At 42.7% G+C, this 24,800-nt stretch overlaps 1 protein-coding gene across 2 annotated transcripts; it reads left to right on the top strand.

Annotated features, from left to right (window-relative positions):
* Nucleotides 1-10,336: 10,336 nt before the first annotated feature.
* On the top strand, nt 10,337-24,205 carry nfe2l1a (nfe2 like bZIP transcription factor 1a). Of its 2 annotated transcripts, none has more exons than XM_060901785.1 (6): nt 10,337-10,510; nt 13,813-14,447; nt 17,754-17,933; nt 20,525-20,614; nt 20,785-20,928; nt 21,826-24,205. In XM_060901785.1, exons 2-6 carry the CDS (start codon nt 13,926-13,928, stop codon nt 23,086-23,088), a joined length of 2,199 nt encoding a protein of 732 aa, XP_060757768.1. In that variant the 5' UTR covers nt 10,337-10,510; nt 13,813-13,925; the 3' UTR covers nt 23,089-24,205. The 2 variants fall into 2 exon arrangements, with proteins under 2 accessions (XP_060757768.1, XP_060757767.1); XM_060901784.1 differs by having other exon boundaries at nt 10,339-10,510; nt 20,522-20,614.
* Nucleotides 24,206-24,800: the final 595 nt, after the last annotated feature.

Raw genomic sequence — 24,800 nt, 5'->3', positions numbered from 1 at the left:
GGTGCAATATCTCCATAGGTGTATAGAGGCCCATTTCCAGCAACTCTCACTCCAGTGTTCTAATGGTACAATGTGTTTGCTCATTGCCTCAGAAGGCTAATGGATGATTAGAAAACCCTTGTACAATCATGTTAGCACAGCTGAAAACAGTTGAGCTCTTTAGAGAAGCTATAAAACTGACCTTCCTTTGAGCAGATTGAGTTTCTGGAGCATCACATTTGTGGGGTCGATTAAATGCTCAAAATGGCCAGAAAAATGTCTTGACTATATTTTCTATTTGTTTTACAGCTTATGGTGGTAAATAAAAGTGTGACTTTTCATGGAAAACACAAAATTGTCTGGGTGACCCCAAACTTTTGAACGGTAGTGTATATTTAAAATATCAGTGAAAAAGAAATAACAAGAATTGCCATGGCAAAAGATGCTTTCAAAAAACACCAAAGGATTGAACAGGAGATTCAAGTTCAAGTTTTATTTGTCACATGTAATTACAGTGAGGGGCGGCACGGTGGTGTAGTGGTTAGCGCTGTCGCCTCACAGCAAGAAGGTCCGGGTTCGAGCCCCGTGGCCAGCGAGGGCCTTTCTGTGTGGAGTTTGCATGTTCTCCCCGTGTCCACGTGGGTTTCCTCCGGGTGCTCCGGTTTCCCCCACAGTCCAAAGACATGCAGGTTAGGTTAACTGGTGACTCTAAATTGACCGTAGGTGTGAATGTGAGTGTGAATGGTTGTGTGTCTATGTGTCAGCCCTGTGATGACCTGGCGACTTGTCCAGGGTGTACCCCGCCTTTCGCCCGTAGTCAGCTGGGATAGGCTCCAGCTTGCCTGCGACCCTGTAGAACAGGATAAAGCGGCTAGAGATAATGAGATGAGATGAAGAAATAAGAACAAGAATTGCCATGGCAAAAGATGCTTTCAACAAACACCAAAGGACTGAACAGGAGATTCAAGTTCAAGTTTTATTTGTCACATATAAGTACAGTGAGGGGCGGCACGGTGGTGTAGTGGTTAGCGCTGTTGCCTCACAGCAAGAAGGTCCGGCTTCGAGCCCCGTGGCCGGCGAGGGCCTTTCTGTGCGGAGTTTGCATGTTCTCCCTGTGTCTGCGTGGGTTTCCTCCAGGTGCTCCAGTTTCCCCCACAGTCCAAAGACATGCAGGTTTGGTTAACTGGTGACTCTAAATTGACCGTAGGTGTGAATGTGAGTGTGAATGGTTGTTTGTGTCTATGTGTCAGCCCTGTGATGACCTGGCGACTTGTCCAGGGTGCACTCCGCCTTTCGCCCGTAGTCAGCTGGGATAGGCTCCAGCTTGCCTGCAACCCTGTAGAACAGGATAAAGCGGCTAGAGATAATGAGATGAGATGAGAAATAAAGGGGGAACAAATCTCTAAAACTATATTAATGAGTGGAAACATGGCAGATATGTGATGATTGTGTCGTTCCGAGTCCTTAAAGTCCAAAGTGCAGTCGTGCATAGTAGTGTACGTTGTTATCATTATGAAGAGTTCAGCAGTCTGATGGCCTGAGGGAAGAAGCTCCTCCTCATCCTCTCAGTGTTGGCCTTCAGCTGTCGGTAGCATCTCCCTGAAGGCAGCAGGGAGAACAGTCTATTATTTGGGTGGCTGGGGTCGCTGGCGATCTTCCTGGCTCTGTCCTTGCAGCGGTTGGAATAAATGTCCTGCAGGTTAGGGAGGGTGGTCCTGATGGTCCTCTCAGCAGAGCGAACCACCCTCCTGAGAGCCAGCTGGTCTCTCCTGGTGGTGATTCCCATCCAGTTAGTGATGCTCCCACTCAGGACACTCTCAATAGTGCAGGAGTAAAAGTTCCTTAGTTCCCTGAGTGGGAGTTTGAAGTCCTTCAGTCTCCTTAGGAAGTAGAGGCGCTGGCGGCTTTTCTTAACCAGGGTGTTGGTGTGACAGGACCAAGAGAGGTCCTGTGAGATGTGGACACCCAGGTATTTGAAATTGTCCACTCTATCTACCTGGGCCCCGTTGATGCAGATGGGTTGGCGGTCCCTCTGCTGCTTCCTGCTGAAGTCCACTATCATCTCCTTCGTTTTGCTGATGTCGAATGTGAGATTGTTCTCCTCACTCCAGTCCGTGAGATTGAAGAAGAAACTAGTCAAGAGTCTGGTTTGGAATATGGCTCAGAAACTTGGACAATGAAGAAGACTGACGTGAAGAGACTGGAAAGTTGTGAGATGTGGTTTTGGAGAAGATCAGTAATGAAGAGTTGCAGAGAAGAGGATGCTCATGAGTACCATTTGGAAGAGAAAAGCAAAATGGATTGGACATGTTATGAGAGGAGAAGGGTTGTTAACTGACGTGGTTGAAGAGAGGGAGAAGAAGAATCATGATGCTGGATGATATCAGGAAAGGGAGGAGCTTCCACTCAGTAAAGAGGATGGCCCAGAATAGGCAACAATGGCAACTGTACTCATGTACAGGACCTGCCAAAGGGCAGGCCGCTTGAGAGAGTTGAGTAAACTTAGTGCTTGGCAAACATCGAGTGCTTTAATAAAGACTGTTTACACGTTAGTGTGGCTTTGCAGGTTAATATTACACTATTAAAATAGGCTAGATATAATCCGTGGTTTACATTTTACATCTATATTAGTTAACATCATCGAAGCATAAAAATTATGCCAGTACACAAATTCAGCCCGATTTTGACACGACTGTCACGGCCGACAAATTTCTAGAATCTTCCCGAATATGAATTGAGGTAAAGATGATCAGGCCTTGTAGTGTGACATAATTGAAGAATAGCGATGTAGTATCTGGGATGCCCGACGACACCATGAAGAAAATTATTGCATGTCAGATTATTTATTTTATTTTTCGCCTAGTTTGACAACATGTAGCAGCCATTGCTTAAATCTCAACTCTATGAATTAGACTTAGACAACCTTTATTGTCATTCAGTATGCAACAAGTGTGCACAGAACTAAATTTCGTTGCAATTTGGCTCAGCACGGAATTAAATATGAAGTGAATTAAATTAAGTTATGCAGCAGCAAAAATATAAAGTGTGATAGTATAAAGTGACCTGTGGAATTAGGAAATGTTCAAGTTATAAATAAGAGTTTCGAGTTTAGATTGGGCGGCATGGTGGTGTAGTGGTTAGCACTGTTGCCTCACAGCAAGAAGGTCCTGGGTTCGAGCCCAGCGGCCGGCGAGGGCCTTTCTGTGTGGAGTTTGCATATTCTCCCTGTGTCTGCATGGGTTTCCTCCGGGTGCTCCGGTTTCCCCCACAGTCCAAAGACATGCAGGTTAGGTTAATTGGTGGCTCTAAATTGACCGTAGGTGTGAATGGTTGTTTGTCTCTGTGTCAGCCCTGCAATAACCTGGCGACTTGACTCTTACCCATAGTCAGCTGGGATAGGCTCCAGCTTGTCTGCTACCCTGTAGAACAGGATAAGCGGCTACAGATAACGGATGGATGGAGTTTGGATTTAGGGTTCAGCAGTTTGGTGACCTGGGGGAAAAGCTGTTACAGAACCTGGTGGTCCTGCACCGAATGCTGCGGAACCTTTTTCCAGAGGCTAGGAGGGAGAACAGTCCATAGTGAGGGTGTGAGGGGTCACTGATGATGTTTCTGTCTCGAGACATACAGCACTTAGGTGCGATGTTCTGAATGGAGGGAAGAGAAGTCCCGATGATTTTCTCTGCTGTCCTCACAGTCTTCCAGTCAGAGGCACTGCAGCCTCCACACCACACAGAGATGCAGCTGGTTAGAACGCTCTCTATGGTGCTTCTGTAGAATGTAGTGAGGATGGAATGGCATCTCTATGAGGACTCACAATATTTTTCCCAGTCTTCCTGAAAGAAGCAAGGCACCTACATCCTGTATGCTCTACTACACTCTCAGAAAATAAAGTACGTTGTTGTACCTTTAGGGGTACAATAGCTTGCCACTAGGGAAATACCCTCTCCGGTACTTATTTGTACCCTTTATATACTGCTTGGGAACATATGTACCTTTTTGGCCCTAAAAAGGTACACATAGTTACCTTGAAGTCTAATAATGAGCCATAGGGGGTACGTTAGTGTAGATTGTACCTTGGGGGACAGAAATGGACTCCTACTGTACCCCTATTTCTAATAGTGTAGTACAAAGCTCACCATGTATTCATGTGTTCATTGGTGGCCAGATGACTCAGGGTGACCTTGTGGCTGAACTCGGGTTTCCTACCTAAATGCAAATTATATTGCCCAATTTTGTAAATTACTTGGTTTTGCAGGACTCCATGAATCATGCAAGAAGTGTCTCCTCCTGATGGGCATTACTTTGAAGCTTGGCACTCGAGGAAGTCTGTACTGCTGTTACCTGGCCATCAACATGGACTTTCTCAGGGCTTTGGAAGGTTAACATCTTCCCTAACAGTGGTGAGAGTGGTGGTCGTCTCTGAATACTTCTCGTTTGTCCCAAGTTTGTCAGTTCCTCATGACATTGTGGTATATGTTTTCTAGGCAATTCACACCACAGAGGTTTTAAAGATGATGAAATACAACAGTAGTTACATTTGTAACTGTGGTTACATGCCAGTAGGCGAATTGGGTGTATCCGTGCCTCATGTCATGTGTTTCTGGGATAGGCTCCAAGTCCACCACAACCCTGATCAGAATAAAGTGGTTATTGAAAGTGAGTGTAAAATATCATAGCACATAAATGTAAACTTTTTTTTTGTATATTGTAGCCTGTTTTATTTTTCTTGGTCAAGGTGGTATGGTTAAAAGTGTAACCATCATACCCTATAGCTTACAAAATCATTATGATAACTTTATGTGTCTGAAAATAGCTGGTAAAGGTTTTAAAGGGATCCTCCAGTGGATTTACTCTTAAACTTATGTTAAGTAAAAGTATTCAAAAATTTCAACAGTCAAACATTTGTTTTCAGAGACCAACTAGTGTTCTAGAAAAATGTATTTTTATTAAAATACCAGACGGGCCTCCCCGCGGAAGTGACGTATACGATGACGTGGCTTAGTGGAAGCTTGGAGCAACTCAGCTGTTTATATCTTCTGCTTGCATCGTGGTTTTGCTAGTTTTACAAGTATTTTTACCGAATTTATAGGTTTTTAAATAAGTAACGTATGCCTCATTGCGCAGCGTATAAATGCCAAAATGATGTGAAAAAAAGGACGGGAAGATATCTTTTCACCATTTACCTGGCCAGAATCGTTTGACTATTCAAAAGAAATGGATTCATGCCATTGGAAGACCTCAAAACAATCTGCCTGCGATGCCCTACTTATGGTCTATCCTTGTTTCGATGAATCAACAGAATTAAAAGCAAGATTAATGGGGGCTTCCAGAATAAAAAGAAAGGAAAGGTGATGCCATGCCAACAATATGTGCCCATCGTTCAGCTCTAAAAGTCTGCCGATGCAGTGTTGAGTGGCAACAGAGACAACACCACCGGGAGATTAGTTTCAACTTTGTCCTACCATGGTTCTTTGTAGTATAACAGGGATGGATCCAGCCCAAGAATCTGACAGATGCACATTTGCAGAAATATTTTCACTAATTTTAACAGATTGCTGTGGATTTTCACAGGGGCGTAGAGCACGCCAAGCCCTTTCTGCAGAGGGTAGCCATGGCCGGCTACGACTGCAGCTCGGCCCGGTCTGTTGGTTGAGCGTGGCTATAGCCCATATAGCTGGCTAGCAGTAAAGTAAACAAATGCCCCATGACCGATGCCAAGTGGTGCACATATATTTCTGCACGTGCATTGGTCTGGATCCATTCCTGGTATATTATCGGTGTCTTACCTGGTGAATTGTAATCGGCATTACGATGCACTGTAGGCTCTTCAGCATATACTGGAAGAAAATATGGGTAACAAAGAAAACACAGACATTAAAGAACAATCACCGACGGATTAAGAGACGGAGCATTCAATTGAGCTTCAGGTACAGTCGACTATACTCCAGATAAGAGAATTACTCAGAGCATTTTGCATGAAACTCACTCATTTGAAATTTCCAAAGTTTTATTTCATGGTAGTTTTATTTTCATTTATGCGCTCAGGATGTGAATTGACCAGAAAGAGGGATATTGCTGTGCAAACAGATGAACCAGTCAGTATTGAAATCCAGACAGAGACAGTTGTCTTCGAACACAAGATTATCCAGTGTTCTTTGTTGGGAGATGAAAGTGTCTCATTAGCTGTTTCGTTTGAACTCTATTAGCAAAACCACGATGTAACCAGAGGATGTAAACAGCCAAGTTATTCCAAGCTTCCACTAAGCCACGTCATCGCATACGTCACTTCCGCAGGAGGCCTGTCTCAAATTTTAATAAAAATTAATTTTTCTAGAACACTATTTGGTCTCCGAAAATGAACGTTTGACTGTTGAAATCTACGAATACTTTTACTTAACATAAGTTTAAGAGTAAATCCGTTGGCGGATCCCTTTAAAACATTTCAGCTGTCACTTGTGAAAGTGAGCAACAGCAATAACGTAAGCCAGCCAGACTAACAGTCATGGGTTTTTATTGCTTAATGTCAGTTGATATAATTTAGTCAGCCAAATGTAGTTAAAAGTGGGTGCAGTACTAATCAGACTGGATTTTTTTCTTTTTGAAAAAGTAAAATGATGCCTGTTTGCAGTGGTAGAAGAAGTATTCTTGTAAAGATCCTTTACTTAAGAACAAGTATTAATACCATACTATGGAAATACTTCACTAAAAGCCCTGCATTCAGAAACTTATTTCAGGAAAAGTATGTAAGTATTATCAGCAAAATGTACTTAAATTATCAAAAGTAAAAGTACTCATTGTGCATGAGTACATCATATGATTTTTTGGATTAATGTAACTGCTGCAATGTGTATGTTGCATTTTACTGATGTAGATGCTTAAGGTTGAGCTAATTTTAATTAGTTTATATACTGTTGGGTCGTTTAATCTACAGCAAAGCATCATATTCTATAAGATCATCATATGTTTGAAGTCTCACTGTCCTGTGGAAACCACATAGGGTGTTTCTAAAAAGTCAAGTTTTCATGAGCTCAGATAAACAGCCCTGATTTCATATTTGTGACGATGCATTTTACAGTTAATCCAGGAGCGTTATTAATTAAATAGCTGCATTGGCTTAAGAAGTAGGACAATTTTCTCAACCCATAAAGGAACACACAATCCTTCAGTTGATCACAAATATTCAAGTCAAGTCAGGTTTATTTTTATAGCACTTTTAATAATAGACATTGTCGCAAAGCAGCTTTACAGAATTTTAATGACTTAAAACATGAGCTCATTTTATCCTTAATCTATCCCCAATGAGCAAGCCTGTGGCGACAGTGGCAAGGAAAAACTCCCTCAGACATCATGAGGAAGAAACCTCGAGAGGAACCAGACTCAAAAGGGAACCCATCCTCATTTGGGTGATAACACAATAATCCATCCATCCATTATCTGTAGCCACTTATCCTGTCCTACAGGGTTGCAGGCAAGCTGGAGCCTATCCCAGATGACTATGGGCAAGAGGCGGGGTACACCCTGGACAAGTTGCCAAGTCATTGCAGGGCTGACACGTAGACACAGACAACCATTCAGACTTATGGTCAATTTAGAGCCACCAATTAGCCTAACCTACATGACTTTGGACTGTGGGGGAAACCGGAGCACCCGCAGGAAACCCACGCAGACACAGGGAGAACATGCAAACTCCGCACAGAAAGGCCCTCGTCAGCCACTGGGCTCAAACCCAGGACCTTCTTGCTGTGGGGCGACAGTGCTAACCACTACACCACCATGCCGCGCTATAACGGAGGAATATTCTTCACATTCAAAATGAACAGGAAGGGTATGAAAAAATAGCTAAAGACAAATGGAGTGGAGTAAATGGGCAGCACGGCGGTGTAGTGGTTAGCACTGTCGCCTCACAGCAAGAAGGTTCTGGGTTCGAGCCCTGTGGCTGACGGGGGCCTTTCTGTGTGGAGTTTGCATGTTCTCCCTGTGTCTGCATGGGCTTCCTCAGTCCAAAGACATGCAGGTTAGGCTAATTGGTGGCTCTAAATTGACCGTAGGTGTGAATGCGAGTGTGAATGGTTGATTGTCTACTGTATGTGTCAGCCCTAACCTGCGATAATCTGGCGACTTGTCCAGGGTGTACCCCGCCTCTCGCCCATAGTCAGCTGGGATAGGCAACAGCTTGCCTGCAACCCTGTAGAACAGGATAAGCGGCCTACAGATAATGGATGGATGGATGGATGGATGGATGGAGGGTGGTGGAGGAAACCCACGCGGACAAAGACATGCAGTTAGGTCAAGGGTTGTTTTACAATCAGGGTACGCAAGCTAAAAATCACATTTAACACTTATTATCTTCAATATCAAAAGGCTTGACTAAATAAACTTGGTTGTTTATTGTAGCCCTGTGATAGCTCTATTTACAATGCAAAAAAAAAATTTGGTGATAACATTATTTTTGGTGAATGTATGGCAATATATGTCATATTTAGCAAAATTACTCGTGTCATTTAGAAAAAGTGCTTTTTTGACCACAGGTAGCTCCAAAAGGGATGCACTTAAATCATTCTTTATACCATAAAACACATATTTGGTTCCATATCATTGGAAACATAGTTAATCTCATCTCATTATCTCTAGCCGCTTTATCCTTCTACAGGGTCGCAGGCAAGCTGGAGCCTATCCCAGCTGACTACGGGCGAAAGGCGGGGTACACCCTGGACAAGTCACCAGGTCATCACAGGGCTGACACATAGACACAGACAACCATTCACACTCACATTCACACCTACGGTCAATTTAGAGTCACCAGTTAACCTAACCTGCATGTCTTTGGACTGTGGGGGAAACCGGAGCACCCGGAGGAAACCCACGCGGACACGGGGAGAACATGCAAACTCCACACAGAAAGGCCCTCGCTGGCCACGGAGCTCGAACCCGGACCTTCTTGCTGTGAGGCGACAGCGCTAACCACTACACCACCGTGCCGCCCTCAATATAAAATAACATATCTAAAATGGTTATTTTCATCCTAAAATGTGGTCAAGATATTGGGACATAAATATTAGAGACAACTAACACAAAGCTTACAGCCTTATATTTAAAAGCACTATGGAAGTAGTGGATTCTGAATTGTCAAAAAAAAAAGCCCTCTCCGAGAATCACTTCATTTGTTTCTCCCATCTTATAGCAGGGGGCGGCACGGTGGTGTAGTGGTTAGCGCTGTCGCCTCACAGCAAGAAGGTCCTGTGTTCGAGCCCCGGGGCCGGCGAGGGCCTTTCTGTGTGGAGTTTGCATGTTCTCCCCGTGTCCGCGTGGGTTTCCTCCGGGTGCTCCGGTTTCCCCCACAGTCCAAAGACATGCAGGTTAGGTTGACTGGTGACTCTAAATTGGCCGTAGGTGTGAATGTGAGTGTGAATGGTTGTCTGTGTCTATGTGTCAGCCCTGTGATGACCTGGCGACTTGTTCAGGGTGTACCCCGCCTTTCGCCCGTAGTCAGCTGGGATAGGCTCCAGCTTGCCTGCGACCCTGTAGAAGGATAAAGCGGCTAGAGATAATGAGATGAGATGAGATCTTATAGCAGATTACACAAAACTACCATACACACATGTCAAAAAATTACCTGAAATCTGTTCTTTAGGCGGCACGGTGGTGTAGTGGTTAGCGCTGTCGCCTCACAGCAAGAAGGTCCTAGGTTCGAGCCCCGGGGCCGGCGAGGGCCTTTCTGTGTGGAGTTTGCATGTTCTCCCCGTGTCCGCGTGGGTTTCCTCCGGGTGCTCTGGTTTCCCCCACAGTCCAAAGACATGCAGGTTAGGTTAACTGGTGACTCTAAATTGACCGTAGGTGTGAATGTGAGTGTGGCTGGTTGTCTGTGTCTATGTGTCAGCCCTGTGATGACCTGGCGACTTGTCCAGGGTGTACCCCGCCTTTCGCCCGTAGTCAGCTGGGATAGGCTCCAGCTTGCCTGCGACCCTGTAGAAGGATAAAGCGGCTAGAGATAATGAGATGAGATGAGATGAGATCTGTTCTTTAACTTGTCCTTCACTTAAAAACTGGTACAAGAACCAGTCTGAATCAATTTGAATTTCGGGTGACACAAACTTTGTACCCTGATTGTAAAACAACCCTTAACACAGGGCAGCCTTGGGCTGAAGTGCCCTTGAGCAAGGCACCTAACCCCTAAGTACTCCTCGGGCGCTGTAGTATGGCTGCCCACTGCTTCAGATGGGTGAAATGCATAATAATAAGGGAGTAGATGTGGATTTGTACTTCAGTAAATGAACTTGGTTCGATTCACCCACTGGGTTTTTATATCCGGGAGTGGAAAGCAAAGGCAACACTGACTTCTCCAACAGGGAAGGAAAAAAGCCAAGCTGTTATTTTGTGGCGTAGAGCTGGGAGGGATGAGTCTGAGCTCAGTCACTCAGCACATAAATACACACCCCCTGGTACAGAGAGCAACACTGGAGCCAGCTCGCCGGTAGGAAGAGGAAGAATCTGCTTTAACTTCTGATTCCTGGAACTCCTAGTTTCCGAGGTAAGGAGAGCGGATTTATTATTTGTTTGGATCACGGTTAATTTATACTTTTCAGAGTTGAGGAAGTCGCTCGACAAACTTAGTATGGGTGGAAAGGCTCAAGAAAAGTTTATTATTATTATAACAACACGATTCAATGGGTGCAAGAACAGTTAAGGTTTTTTTTTTTTTTTTTTTTAAGAAACGTTAGCTGTTCTAGTCTCCCATGAGTTCAGACAAGTCCACTACACAGGACATTTGTTCTAGCTTATAAACTCATCCCCTTCTTCAGTCATTAATTTAATTTAATAGTAATGTTGTTCAAGATATTGGTCTGTACTTCTTCTATCTGGTTTGCAGAAACGTGTTGCAACTGTTTTTTTTGTTTTTCCTCATCCCAAATAAACTCTGCCACATTGCTTAGTTACGAAAGGGAAGTTTGGGTTGAGTAACCGGAACGGCACAAACACACCAAGCCCAAACTGCCAGCTTTATTTCCCGGGAAGTGTTCAGGTTACGTCACGCGTTGAAATTCAACCGCTGCTGGAGATAAACAAAGAGGAGGTCAACGGGACACGACATCTGTCTTAATAACTCCTCTTCCCTGGCCTGAGTATGTTGTTTTCGTGCACTCGTTCAAGGACTCTGCTTTATCTTTCATCTGCTCAGACTTTCTGGCAATTTCTAGACACACCATGAGCAGGAGGCGTTCCCAACGACCATATATGGAGTTCCGTGGCTACGTCATCATGTGTCAATTTTGGATATGGATTTTAATTAAACCCTTTCTGGATATATGGGGGTGGCACTGTAGCCTCAGAGCAAGAAGGTTCTGGGTTCGAGCCCAGCAACCAGCCAGGGCCTTTCTGTGTGGAGTTTGCGTGTTCTCACCGTGTCCGTGTGGGTTTGCTCCGGTTTCCCTTACAGTCCAAAGACATGCAGGTTAGGCTAATTGGTGACTCTAAATTGACTGTAGTTGTGAGTGTGAATGGTTGTGTGTGTGTGTGTGTCATCCCTGTGATGATCTGGCTCTCAGCCATAGTCAGCTGGGATAGGCTCTAGCCTGCCCATGACCCTGTAGAACAAGATTAACGGTTACAGATAATGGGTGGATGGATATATGACCTATGTAATCATGTTGTCAGTTTTGCATATGGATTTTAATTGGGGGGTGGCATGGTGGTGTAGTGGTTAGCGCTGTTGCCTCACAGCAAGAAGGTCCTGGGTTCGAGCCCCGTGGCCGGCGAGGGCCTTTCTGTGTGGAGTTTGCATGTTCTCCCCGTGTCCGCGTGGGTTTCCTCCGGGTGTTTCGGTTTCCCCCACAGTCCAAAGACATGCAGGTTAGGTTAACTGGTGACTCTAAATTGACCGTAGGTGTGAGTGTGAATGGTTGTCTGTGTCAGCCCTGTGATGACCTGGCGACTTGTCCGGGGTGTACCCCGCCTTTTGCCCGTAGTCAGCTGGGATAGGCTCCAGCTTGCCTGCGACCCTGTAGAACAGGATAAAGCGCCTAGAGATAATGAGAATGAATGAATGATTTTAATTGGACTCTTTCATGGATATATGGGGGATGGCACGGTGGTGTAGTGGTTAGCACTGTCCTGTTAGAGCCCAGCAACCTGCGAGGGCCTTTCTGTGCAGGGTTTGCATGTTGTCCGCATGGGTTTCCTCCGGGTGCTCCGGTTTCCCCCACAGTCCAAAGACATGCAGGTTAGGCTAATTGGTGGCTCTAAATTGACCGTAGGTGTGAATGTGAGTGTGAATGGTTTTGTCTGTGTGTCAGCCCTGCGATGACCTGGTGACTTGTCCAGGGTGTAACCTGCCTCTCACCCATAGTCAGCTGGGATAGGCTCCAGCCCACCTGCGACCCTGTAGCACAGGATAAGTGGCTATAGATAATGGATGGATGGCTTGTATGGCAAATTATTCAATTTTTTTTTTAAGTAAATGGAATGAACACTGATCAACTACTGTCATGTAGGATATATTTTGTAGGATGGTTTAATTTTGCTAAAAATATCACCATATGTGAATCCATTAAATATAACAGTTTAAAAGCAGCATGGTGCTATAGGTGATGGTATGGCCACCTCATGGCTCCAGTGCCCCATTTTCGATCCCAAGCTCAGGGTACGCTCTCCTCTCATTCTCATCTCATTATCTCTAGCCGCTTTATCCTGTTCTACAGGGTCACAGGCAAGCTGGAGCCTATCCCAGCTGACTACGGGCGAAAGGCGGAGTACACCCTGGACAAGTCGCCAGGTCATCACAGGGCTGACACATAGACACAGACAACCATTCACACTCACATTCACACCTACGGTCAATTTAGAGTCACCAGTTAACCTAACCTGCATGTCTTTGGACTGTGGGGGAAACTGGAGCACCCGGAGCAAACCCACGCGGACACGGGGAGAACATGCAAACTCTGCACAGAAAGGCCCTCGCTGGCCACGGGGTGTATTCCTGCCATGTGCCCAATGTTCCTAGGATGGGCTGCAAATCCACCGCAACCCTGTAGGATAAAGCGATTTAATGAAGACGAAGAGACTGTGTAAACAGTATCTTTAGCTAGACCCATGTAAAATCTACATATGTATTATTCATATAACATTCATTTATATCCATAAATTTTAGGCAGATATGTTAACAAAAGTATCTTGAAATGTACAGTACCAGTTAAAGGCTTGGACCCACCAAATTCAATGGTTTTTCTTTATTTTTACTAACGAAGATACTTCATGTCTTAAAGTAATGGTGGTGTTTCTCTTGAAATAATACGATTACTACAGTTGTGGAATAGGGCTATTTACTGTTTTTATTATTTACTGTTTGATCTCAAACACATTAAGAAGGCAAGAAATTGCACTAATTAACTTTTGACGAGGCACCTGTTAATTGAAAAGCATTCCAGGTGACTACCTCATGAAGCTGGTTAAGATAATGCCAATAGTGTGCAAAGCGTCAAGGTAAATGCTGGCTACTTTGAAGAATACGATAAAACAAAGTGTTTCATATTTTGTTTTTTAAGACTTTGTTTGTTTTCCACATAATTCCATACATGTTCCATATGTTATTTCATAGTTTTGATGTCTTCGGTATTGTTCTACAATGTAGAAAATTAGAAAAAAAAATACAGTAAAGCCTATGAATGAGTAGGGGTGTCTAAACTTTTTTTGACTGGTATTCTATGTCCTGATCCTTTATTATATATAGTAAGTGCACATGGCATATCTCAGCTTGCTGTGTTGGTTGGGAAAAAGAGGCAAATTTACAATGAATTCTGAACGTTATCTAAGTCATAATATTCTCCTTAATTTTAGGACTTTCTGAGACGTGTCACTTTCTTGGAAAAACAGGTTTGTTTATTGAAATCCACTACTGCATCCACCATACTGCTGAAAAAGATCCCTCCCCACTGTGTTTTCAAAAGGCCATGCAACCCCTGAAGAAGTACTTCACTGAAGGCCTGATTCAGGTGGCCATTGTCCTCAGTCTAGCTGGGATGCATGTAGATGTGGATCCTTACCTTCCTCCTCCACCTAACATCAATATCCAAAGCCGAGGTCTGACTCAGATCCAGTCCAACAACCTAGAGAACTCTCCAGAAGGATATGGTCTCCATATGAAGAGCCCAGATGTGGAAGCATCTGTTCCAGTTCCCAGGTTGTTGCGATGGGTACGCTCACTGCAGCACCTGCACATTCCGACAGCACAGCTCGAGGCCTGGCTGGTCCACAGTGAGTCTGATAACAGCGGGATGACTATGCCTAGCCTATCTGGTTCCTGGGATGATGGTGATGAGCTGGTGGACATGGAGGACTCAGCAAGTTTGACCATGAGGATGGGAGGTGGGGGGATTGGAGAATTGGGGCATGATCCAGTTTTGGCTGATGGAAGTTTGGGGGTGGTGACCACACTCTCAAGAAGTCCAATGGATAGTGAAGACGTTAAAGAGGTAAGTCGCATATTGTAGACTGATGTTTATAAAAATGGTGTATTTTTGCTTTTTAAAGTCTGATTAAAATTAATAGTACATGGCACAAACATTCAGATTTTAGACTCTAGCCTGGCAATACGCTTGCGAGTTATTTATACTTGCACTGTACTAGCAAGCTTTCCTTATCTGATATGACCGTTTTCTATAAACGCCTGTTATGCCTGGATTAACAAAATGTTCTATAATTTTTGCCTGACCTTCAGGTTACAAAACAGTTTTAAGCTAATTTGAGGTTATTTTTAATTCTAGAATACAAACGCGTTTATTTGATGATTAATTCATTGGGAATACTCTCATCACAATGACCTTTTGTTTACACGCACTCAAGTGTGACATAAATGACAGATACAATAAACAGAATTGAAATGGCAAACTGTAAACCATCCCTTCCTACTGATCTGTAACAGTAAATGAACAATACAGAACAAAACCATGAATATTTATTACAGTAGAACAGAGTAGTAGGCAACAGCAGTCAGTGGATACAATGCTGGCACGAACTCCTTAGTGTAGGTCAAATATTTCCCTGCGACACAACAGCAGGATTCAGAAATGATGGTCTGAGCTTTGTGATCAGAAGTACTGTCAGTTATACTGTACAGGCAACACACGTGTACATGAAAATGTACAATATAATATTTATGGATTTCTGCTAGCAAATGTATTGCACATTTCATTAGCACATCCAGTATATGCGCACATTTTAAGATGGATTTCTTGGTAGTATTGTAATAGTCTTTATACAAACTGCATGAATATTAGCCAGAGCTTTGCAGTTAATATATGTGTAAGTCAGACAGTGTGATGCATGGTGGCAGACAGTAACTCTGTGTCCAGACTGAAGGGGCTCAAGTCACTGCCCAAGTTGCAGCTTGCATTTGGCTTTAAGTATAAATTACTGCCTGGGGACTTTTAGATCATGATTTCACTTTCGCTCCCTCATTTGGAGAGCCGGGGAAATTTTGACTGGTTTATCTTTGCCATCTTTCACTTTCAATGCCAAAGATATCACAAATGCATGCCTATATATATAATAGCACCCCTAGTGGCTCAAGCTGTCCACCCTATAGAAGGAAGACTACATACTGGTTAGCCACTTGCTTGTCATAACACAATGAAGGCACATTTGAGAGGGGGAGAAACCCTAAATCTCTCATTTTGATAAATGAATTTCTGCTATATGAATTTTTATATTTAAAAAAAAAGTCCTATAATTGTCAAATCAATAGTTATCAGTCCAGGTCAGACAGGCTTGCCTGTACATGACCTACCAGTCTATTTTTGGATGAAGGAACATGCTTGTTGACCGAGTACAGAAACAGTTGTTGAACACAACATACCAACCAACAAGCTGTCTTTTTATGTCACCTTTTTATAGTAAACCTAGCAGCATGTCTTATTAATAATGTCCCTACAGCTATATGTATGTAATTATGGATGAAAATCATGTCAGATGTTTACACTCATTTGCTACTGTAGTCTGTTACCTGTCCACTGGAATTGACAAAATTTACAAAGAATCCACACTAGCAGAACTGATAACGAAGCTGTTTGAGACATTTTGCCTTCCCTCCTCTTTATATCCAAAATCCCCTTCACTGTCTGACTGCAGGGTTCTTGGGTTGACTAGGAAGGCTAGCTGTGACCTGTACCCTGAAGTATGGATTCAGTTTGGCATCAGAGCTTGTGTTTGTTTGCAGAACAGCTTGCCTGACCCCAAGCTGAGATGTTTTGTAACCTAAGGAGGCATCACTTGGACTAGCGCGTGTACAATCACTTTTGCAATGCTTGTTTACCAGCTGATGATTAAGTAACTCTGAAGCTTCAGTGCACTCTTTTCCTCAAGCCACACAAAGAGAAAAAGCACTGCTAATCATTATTTCTAGTTCAAACTTAGTCGCCCATGCTATAAACTGACTTCTATTTATGTAGGATTTATGAATGTTCTGTCCAGGCCAAGGAGATCGCAGTTGTTGTCTTGCTTCTGGTCAACTGGCTTGCAGATTCACTGGGTTAATCCATAGTGGGAAGGGGATTTTCATAGTGTCACTGACAAGCTGTTGCTTTCACTACGTCCTGGCCAGAAAGATTAAGTTTATTTATAGGCAGCAGCTACCTTTTAAAGCATGTCGGAAAACATATGGGTACGTATATAAAAATAAGTGCTTGATTAATAAAATTGCTTAAATCTCCTAATTTCTGACAATAAATGAACCACCAGGGAGCAAGGGTTCTAAAGGGTACTAAATACCTTGATGAGAATTTCATAGTGAAATGTAATGATGTGATATATATGGCTAGTTATAAGGGCTCCTACCAGTTGTTTTACATGTAGGAAGGGCTACCTAACAATTTTATAGTATTGTAGATTGTTTAAAAAAAAAAACTTTAGCAGTGTTAGCTATGTTTTTCATCTCATTCTCATCTCATTATCTCTAGCCGCTTTATCCTTCTACAGGGTCGCAGGCAAGCTGGAGCCTATCCCAGCTGACTACGAGCGAAAGGCGGGGTACACCCTGGACAAGTCGCCAGGTCATCACAGGGCTGACACATAGACACAGACAACCATTCACATTCACACCTACGGTCAATTTAGAGTCAGCTATGTTTTTATAAAAAACAAATAACTTTCTAAACTCCATCTTTACTGCTGTTGTTTAAGACGGTGGTTTTTAAAGTGGGATCTGGGGACCCCAAGTGTCCATGAAGTATAGCCAGAGGGTCTGCCGTTGGTGGATAGTTCAGGACCCTAAATAAATATAAATCCATCCAAAATGATGCAAGTAGTTGGATTGTGTACATAAATTTGAGAAATTTAATGATCCTGACAAACTAACTGTACTTGACCTTGTCTAATGGTTTATAGACCCCATTAGTCACACTGTAGTTCGACTAACTAGTTGTGCCCTGGGTAGCTATTTATTTATAAAGAAATTTGCTGTTTACGTAATCAATTGTACCATTTGTTGTAGAAAAATTCCAGTCAGAATTTATGTCCATATGCTCCAATATACTGTGATTTATGCATTTATTAATTACACTAAGGATGTATAGACAAAGATGTGACCGTGTAAGGCAATATGACTTCCTGCCAGTTCTGACTACCTTTAGGACAATTGTCTGGCCAGAGATATTAGTATTCTTGTATGATGATGATCAGGTGACCACAAAAAAAAATTGGCCATGCAGTATAAATAATCTCATCAATGAAGACGTGACAAGGCATAAGTACACGATGTTGAAACTTGAATGTTGTATCCACAGGAAGCAGATGAATTTTCACAATGGCAGCAAGAACTCAACCAAAATATCCACCAGGATCAAGTACTTCAAGGACAAAATCAATACTTCAGTCTGCTTGATGAGGATGAGTTCATGGTGGACAGCTGGCGGCATGCAAACCCATTTCATAACCCGGTGACTAGGATACGAGGGGATGCACAGGTATAGGTATTAAAACAATTTGCACTAGAATAATATGACCGATAATAATATATAGTTTAATGATGAGTGTACATAGGACTGAGTCAGCAGACATTTTGACTGACTGAGTCTTCACATGACAAGAATTCACTGTTTTCTTGTAAAAGCTTGTGTAATAGACGACTTGCTGTGTTGAACGCAGTAGCTTTCCAGTAGACACTTCATGCTCCATAGCTTCCTACAGTATGGGTGTTTTGATAATCATTAATAATTTAAAATAAAGAGATGTTAGCATTTGTGTCTGTAAGTCAATGAAGCACTAAATCATAAACGGAGGATGGTTTAGATTCAGCTGTTTGCTTGTTAAAATTTGTAAATGGTAGGGTTTAAAGGATATGGGACATGAAACATAAAAGCACGCTATATCAGTTTCTTTCCGTTAAAAATATGAATTAATTGCATCAACAAATACAAAATCATCTATTAAATTCAGCAAAATCGTTATATTCGTGATGATTATATGGCATTTCTGCTCGACTTCCGATATGCATTTTTTTTTTGCAACCTGAAGAGCCGCTGTCACGTGATCATACATAACAAAAACTTTCGGGCATAGCACAAGCGGGTAGATGAATGGAGAAGTGGATGACAAGGAAATTGTTTTTATAGTCTTTAAAGTACATTGGACATCATGGTGTATTGTGCTGCTTATGGTTGCAATAATTCCAATGGGAAATGCCCTGGAGTAAGTGTGTTGTGTTTTTTTTTTTTTTTTTTTTTTTTGCATTCCCCAAGTACCCGAAGCTGAGGAAAGTGTGGGCGCGCATGCGCAGTAGGCTTGGTAGGACAAATCCAAGAGGTAGGATAACTTTACAGAACACCTGCTGAAAAAACTTTGCACCTACTGTTTCCCACAAACTGTGTTCGGACCATTTCACTGAGGATTCTTTCAACATTAATGCTCAGGTACTGAGCGATATTAATTCATGAAACAGGAAGTATAAGGATGAGAAAAAAACACAGTTTAAATCAGGAAGCTGCGCACATTTGCGCCAGGCTGCACAAATGTGCGCAGCTTCCCGATTTAAACTATTTTTTTCTCATCCTTATACTTCATGTTTCATGAATTAATATCGCCTTTTTTTTTAAATCGGATCTGCGCAATTCAGCCGTGAAAAAGGCGGCATCCGCCGAAAGGCGCGCTGTTTGCATCTCTGCACGGAGGCCAGGGGACAGGGCAGGAATATTTTTGTTGATATGAGTGATCCGGTGCGATTTCGCGACCCCCCCCCCCCCGTTGAAGACCTCTGCGCTAAGTGACTGAAAGCCGAGGTAAGGATTAGTATTATAATTTTGGGTGTATCAATTATTGATTATCATAATTCTGACTCGTTTCGCCATTTTGAATGTTTTCATCTCGGACTCTGGAAGCATTGTATCTCAATCAATCTCGAAAAATATCAGCAAAAAAAAACTAGCTTGCAACGGACTTTAGCTAGATCTATGATGAACTTTCAATGTATGATACAAAAATAATACTTCTTTCAACAGATCATTAGCCTTTGAGCAGAATTGTTTTTAACTTACCAGGAAGTGTTATCCAGCCGAGCGCTTTCAGTTTCATGGGGACTGAATGAACCCTCACTCTCAGAATCATCTGACCCGTCAGAGTAAAGACAAGATCCATGTTCATGTGAATTTCCAGCTATCGGTTCGAATTGATAGGGTCTAACTTCACATCTCTGTGAAACATCGGGAATATCACTGTCGATGGTGTCCATTTCGGTAACCTGTTTACATTAGATTCCCAAGCGCTGGCTCCTTGCAAAGTTTTTGTTGCGTCACGGGTCACGTGACCACCTAGCTCATTAACGAATCCTTGTTTTACGCTGATGTATTAAAAAAACTTGAATAATGTGGTGATTTTCACATTTTTGATGCCCTGCAGTGATTTAGATGGCATTTCTTATGTCCTTTATACATAATTATACCCAGAAAAAAATCCATGTCCCATATCCTTTAAAGAACAAATAGTAGACGCATTTCTATTCAAGTTGTATACAACTACATCCTGAGTGCACTGTAGGATAACTCCGTGTGTCTGTAATGTTGCATTCTTTCATTTCAATGCGCAAGAGTGTTGTTTTTTGGCTCCTGCTATAACTACAGCTTGTAACTTTGGCATCCAGGCCTAATGATCTCATGTTAACAAGGAGGGAGTTGTCTGAAACTTGTAGAAGGTATCTGTTGCATCCTTTATGAAGAGGATGATGTTAATTGAGAGAAGTCATTTATTTGTACTATTTGAAGACAAAACAGAATCAAGGCTTTTAAGGAATTGTAAGGGACCCTGTTTTCAGTCTAGTTAACTTATCACAAAGCATATTATTTGAAAAAATGCCTTTTCACTGTGGTTTGCATTTAAATAATATTGATGGGGTTTTTAATAGGTCCTTGAAACCCTTTTCAACATCTGTCCGACTGATTTGTTTACGCACTTTCAGCAACCATGTTTCCTGTTTTTGATGCCGTCTTGCAATCTAACGAAGCGCACACACACACACACACAACCTGACTGAAATCAAAATTTTCCTTCTGTTATATTCTAGCAGTTCCCAGGTGTACAGGAAGATAACTTGCTGTCTACTGAGGAACGTCTGCAATTACTGGAGGCTGGTTTCCCCGTAGGACATGACCAATATGTAAGTTGCCGAGCTGGATTTTGACGAAAACCGCTTTCAAATATTCTAACAATTCATTATCTGTAGTATAGTCAGTCATTCATGCTCGGTTGCAACTGAGATGCCGAACATATTCAAGGTTATCAGATGTAGGAGGTTTTTGTTTTGCTTCATATGTGCATTTCCCTCAGTTGGCAGATCTTGATCCAGTGAGAACTGATGAAGACACATTGCAGCACCACACGTCTCTTTTCTCCCCTCTGTTGCCTCAACATGAGCCTGTGTTGGATCTAGAACAGCAATGGCAAGATGTTTTTGCCGTCTTGGGTCCACAGGTAACCACAACACCTTTCCTTTGTTTCTCAAGTCATCTCGTGTTTTCCTCATTTTTTTTTTTTTTTTTTTAAATGCTTTTAACATCAGCGGAAATTATGAGAACTGATATGAAACAGGTCTAACTACTGTGTCTTACAGTGAAAATATTCCATTTCTGCATGGGTTTCTCTGGTTTCCTCCTACTGTCTGAGTGTATGCATGTGTGCCTATGTGCATTTTGCTCTATTATGGTAGTACGTGGGGCGGCACGGTGGTGTAGTGGTGTCGCCTCACAGCAAGAAGGTCCGGGTTCGTGGCCGGCGAAGGGCCTTTCTGTGCGGAGTTTGCATGTTCTTCCCGTGTCCGCGTGGGTTTCCTCCGGGTGCTCCGGTTTCCCCCACAGTCCAAAGACATGCAGGTTAGGTTAACTGGTGACTCTAAACTGACTGTAGGTGTGAATGAGAGTGTGAATGGTTGTCTGTGTCTATGTGTCAGCCCTGTGATGACCTGGCAACTTGTCCAGGGTGTACCCCGCCTTTCGCCCGTAGTCAGCTGGGATAGGCTCCAGCTTGCCTGCGACCCTGTAGAACAGGATAAAGCGGCTAGAGATAATGAGATGAGATGGTAGTACGTCCCATCCAGGCTGAAATGGTTACTGAAGATAACACTTATTTCCAATATTTAATCTTCGAATTTTTATATCACTTTAAGAAAATAAAAAGTAAGAAATCCTGGATGGTTGTATCACTAAAGTATTTTCCTACATACTGTGTCTTGTATTCTGATGCAGCAAAGCTGACTCAAAATACAAACTGTGCAACACTAGGCCTCTCCAGAACTCCACTTAACACTCAGTTTTCCAAATGAAATTAAATGTAACTCATTTTCATGCTATGATACCACTGTTCTCTCTTCAGGATATGAACGCAGATGACTTATTGAACAGTTCTCCCCTCAATGACGGGGGAAGCGCAAGAGAAACAGGAACTTTGGAGAATCCCATACAGCAAAATTTAAGCCTAGATCAATCTGATTTTCCAAGATCCAGTTGGCTCTCCTCTGCAAGCAACACAGCAGTCAGAGAAGACGATCATCTTTCTAATGAGAACGATACCTCTTTGAATGTTTCAAACTCCTCTGATGTAAATTTGAATGACAATGACATCATAGACTTCCTCCTTTCTCCAACACCAGACAATTCAAATGTCAGTATACCCAGTTTCTCTATAGAGGAACTAAACCAGTCGAATTTCTTTGGCCCTCTACTGAAAGAATCCATGCTTGATGAAAATAGTCTGTTGAATCTAGCACCGGAGAATGGATCTGACCAGTCAGAGGTTCTCCAAAAAGAGGATCAAGCAGACTCTGACTCTGGACTCTCCCTGGACTGCAGCCAAAGTCCTGTTTCCCCAAGTAGGTCTGAATCCTCATGCTGCTCATCATCCTCCAGCTCATCATCGACATACTCTGTTCCTGAGGAGGGGGCTGTAGGATACACCCACATCAAAGAGGAACCAATCGATGAGGAAGGAGCTGTTGGAGGTTATACCCCAGAACAAAAGATGTGCTACACGAATTATCTGCAATTCCAATACTCACCCTGGCTTGAGCATATAGGTCATGATCATACCTACAACCAGCCCCAATATACCGACCAAAGAAAGCCTCCCAAAGAGCACTTAAAAGAACATCTGGACTATAAATTCCAAGACAAGCTGCCTACAAGGGATGAGAAGCGAGCACGTGCCATGAGGATTCCATTTTCAACTGACCATATTGTTAACTTGCCTGTTGAAGAGTTCAATGAACTTCTTGCTAAGTACCGCTTAAGTGAGGCTCAGCTCACACTTATTAGAGACATTCGTCGCAGGGGCAAGAACAAAGTCGCTGCGCAAAACTGTCGTCGCAGGAAGCTGGATGTCTTACAGAATTTGGAACGTAGCATTGATGGCCTACGGCGTCACCGCGTGAGACTGCTCAGGGAGAAGTCGGAAGTTCTGCATTCAGTTCGAGAGATAAAACAACGCCTTAATGACCTCTATGAAGAGGTGAGGAAGAGACTCGGGGAGGTAGAAAGGATTCCCTGCTCAGCCTTGGACTTTACTCTGCAACCGGGCAATGAAAACCATGTTTCAAAATCCAAACGGAAATCGGGCAAGAAGCAGAAAGATAAGGAATGAGGAGGAGACTGAATAATTCATGTGCTATTTGTGCCTGCAAGATTCAATGGCGCAGTCATAATTACCGAACCATTCTTGTTACAGTGGAGTTGATTTCTGTTGTAATTTTAATGGCTAAAAATACAGCCAGCTGCTGTTATGAGAAGGGATGGATGGATGAAGGTAAGCAGTTAATAAGGAAGCAAAGCATCCATGTTAACAGATGTGGTGGGTTTTTTTTGTTTTGTTTTTTTAATTTATCCCCACCCCCTTTTCCAGTAAGTCAGTTTTTGTAAGATACAACAACCCTCTGTGAAAATGGAGAAATTACTGTCAGGGACGACACTGGATTCATCCTAAAGTACTGGGGTCTGGGCACCTCGAGTAGGTCCTTGTAAAACCTTGTCTTACAACAGAAGAAATTACAAGCCATCACTGAGTTCTTAGTTATTTGCCCATGAAATCCATGAACTTTAAGCCAAATCTCTATAAATCAAAAACAAGTAGGCCTATAAATAAGCTAAATTCATGTTCTGCCAAGTTCAGGAATAAATAGCTGTTACTATACATGTGAAGTGAGCATATTACAGTAGTGCTCGAATGTGTAGGGTGTGAGTTGTGTGTGTGGTTTTTTTTTTAAAAAGGGGTCCCTGTCAGTTATCTAGGTTAGAACAGGAGTGGAAGAGTTGTAAAAGGTGGTGCTACTCTAGAAGTTTGGAATAAACAAGTAAAGACTTGGATCCCAGAGTTAATGCAATGTCTCTACCCTGTGGTTGGTAGAAGAGAGCAACTGGACTTGCTTGAAAAGTCTTGATGTTTCGCCTCTCATCCGAAAGGCATCCTCAGTTCTGCCTGTCTAATAGGGAGTATCAAGTATTTATCCTCTCATGGATCATCATAGAATCCGAATCAGAATGCTGATGGCTGCATTGTAGGTGGCTGATAGATGTCATAGACACCCACCTCTGTTCAGTGATGGTCGTTCCAGGTTGACAAAAATGAACCATCCTCTCTGGCCAAGATGTCTGCCAGTTTTCTGGAAGTCCTCTCATACTCCCGCACCAGTCGAAGGGAACTCATCCCAAAGTGCGTAGAAACACATCTGTGAAGATACTCAGTCATCCAGGTACATAGTAATCTGTGGTTGGTAGAAGAGAGCAACTGGACGCAAGTCCAGTTGCTCTCTTCTACCAACCACAGATTACTATGTACCTGGATGACTGAGTATCTTCACAGATAAATGTCTCTACCCCTTTCAAACCCACTATAGCTGTCTATGCCTTAGACACTACAGGCAATACTGATACGGTGCAGATCAAAAGCCCCCCAAACTGAATACCACTCATGGATTATAAACACTTACTGTCAATCAAGCTTCAGGTCTAGCTCAGGTGTTATTCAACTGATGTTTGGTCAGACCCTGTTTTGTAATTCAATAAACCTCAAAAAAGTGATACTGTTTAGGTGCCAGGTTTAGGCACTTTTTTTTTTTTTTTACTTTTCCACTTTCTGCTGTACTGTAAGAGTCAGAAGCCTTGACGTATTTTTTGGAGACTTACATATCCCATAGAACATTTTCCTACTTTTGTTATGTGAATTTATGATGGACAAGCTGGGCTTGTTTTCTGTGTTTTGATTAAAAGACTTAGATACCATCAGTCTTGTGGCTCCTTAAATTCTTTTAAAGAGTTTTGCATGTTGTAAGATGAGAAGCTCCAAAATGACTCCCTGAA

The sequence above is a fragment of the Neoarius graeffei genome, chromosome 20 (assembly GCF_027579695.1).
Source record: "Neoarius graeffei isolate fNeoGra1 chromosome 20, fNeoGra1.pri, whole genome shotgun sequence".
Lineage (NCBI taxonomy): Eukaryota > Metazoa > Chordata > Actinopteri > Siluriformes > Ariidae > Neoarius > Neoarius graeffei.
The sequence above is the reverse complement of the archived record's forward strand: the minus strand, read 5'-3'. Positions and strand labels throughout refer to the sequence as shown.

Bases quoted from the DNA above. Each gene is read 5' to 3' on its own strand.
- nfe2l1a (XM_060901784.1), top strand. From the start codon at position 13,926: ATGCAACCCCTGAAGAAGTACTTCACTGAAGGCCTGATTCAGGTGGCC. The intron at 14,448-17,753 runs GTAAGTCGCATA...TTGTATCCACAG, and splicing joins ATAGTGAAGACGTTAAAGAG to GAAGCAGATGAATTTTCACA. The intron at 20,615-20,784 runs GTAAGTTGCCGA...CATTTCCCTCAG, and splicing joins CCGTAGGACATGACCAATAT to TTGGCAGATCTTGATCCAGT.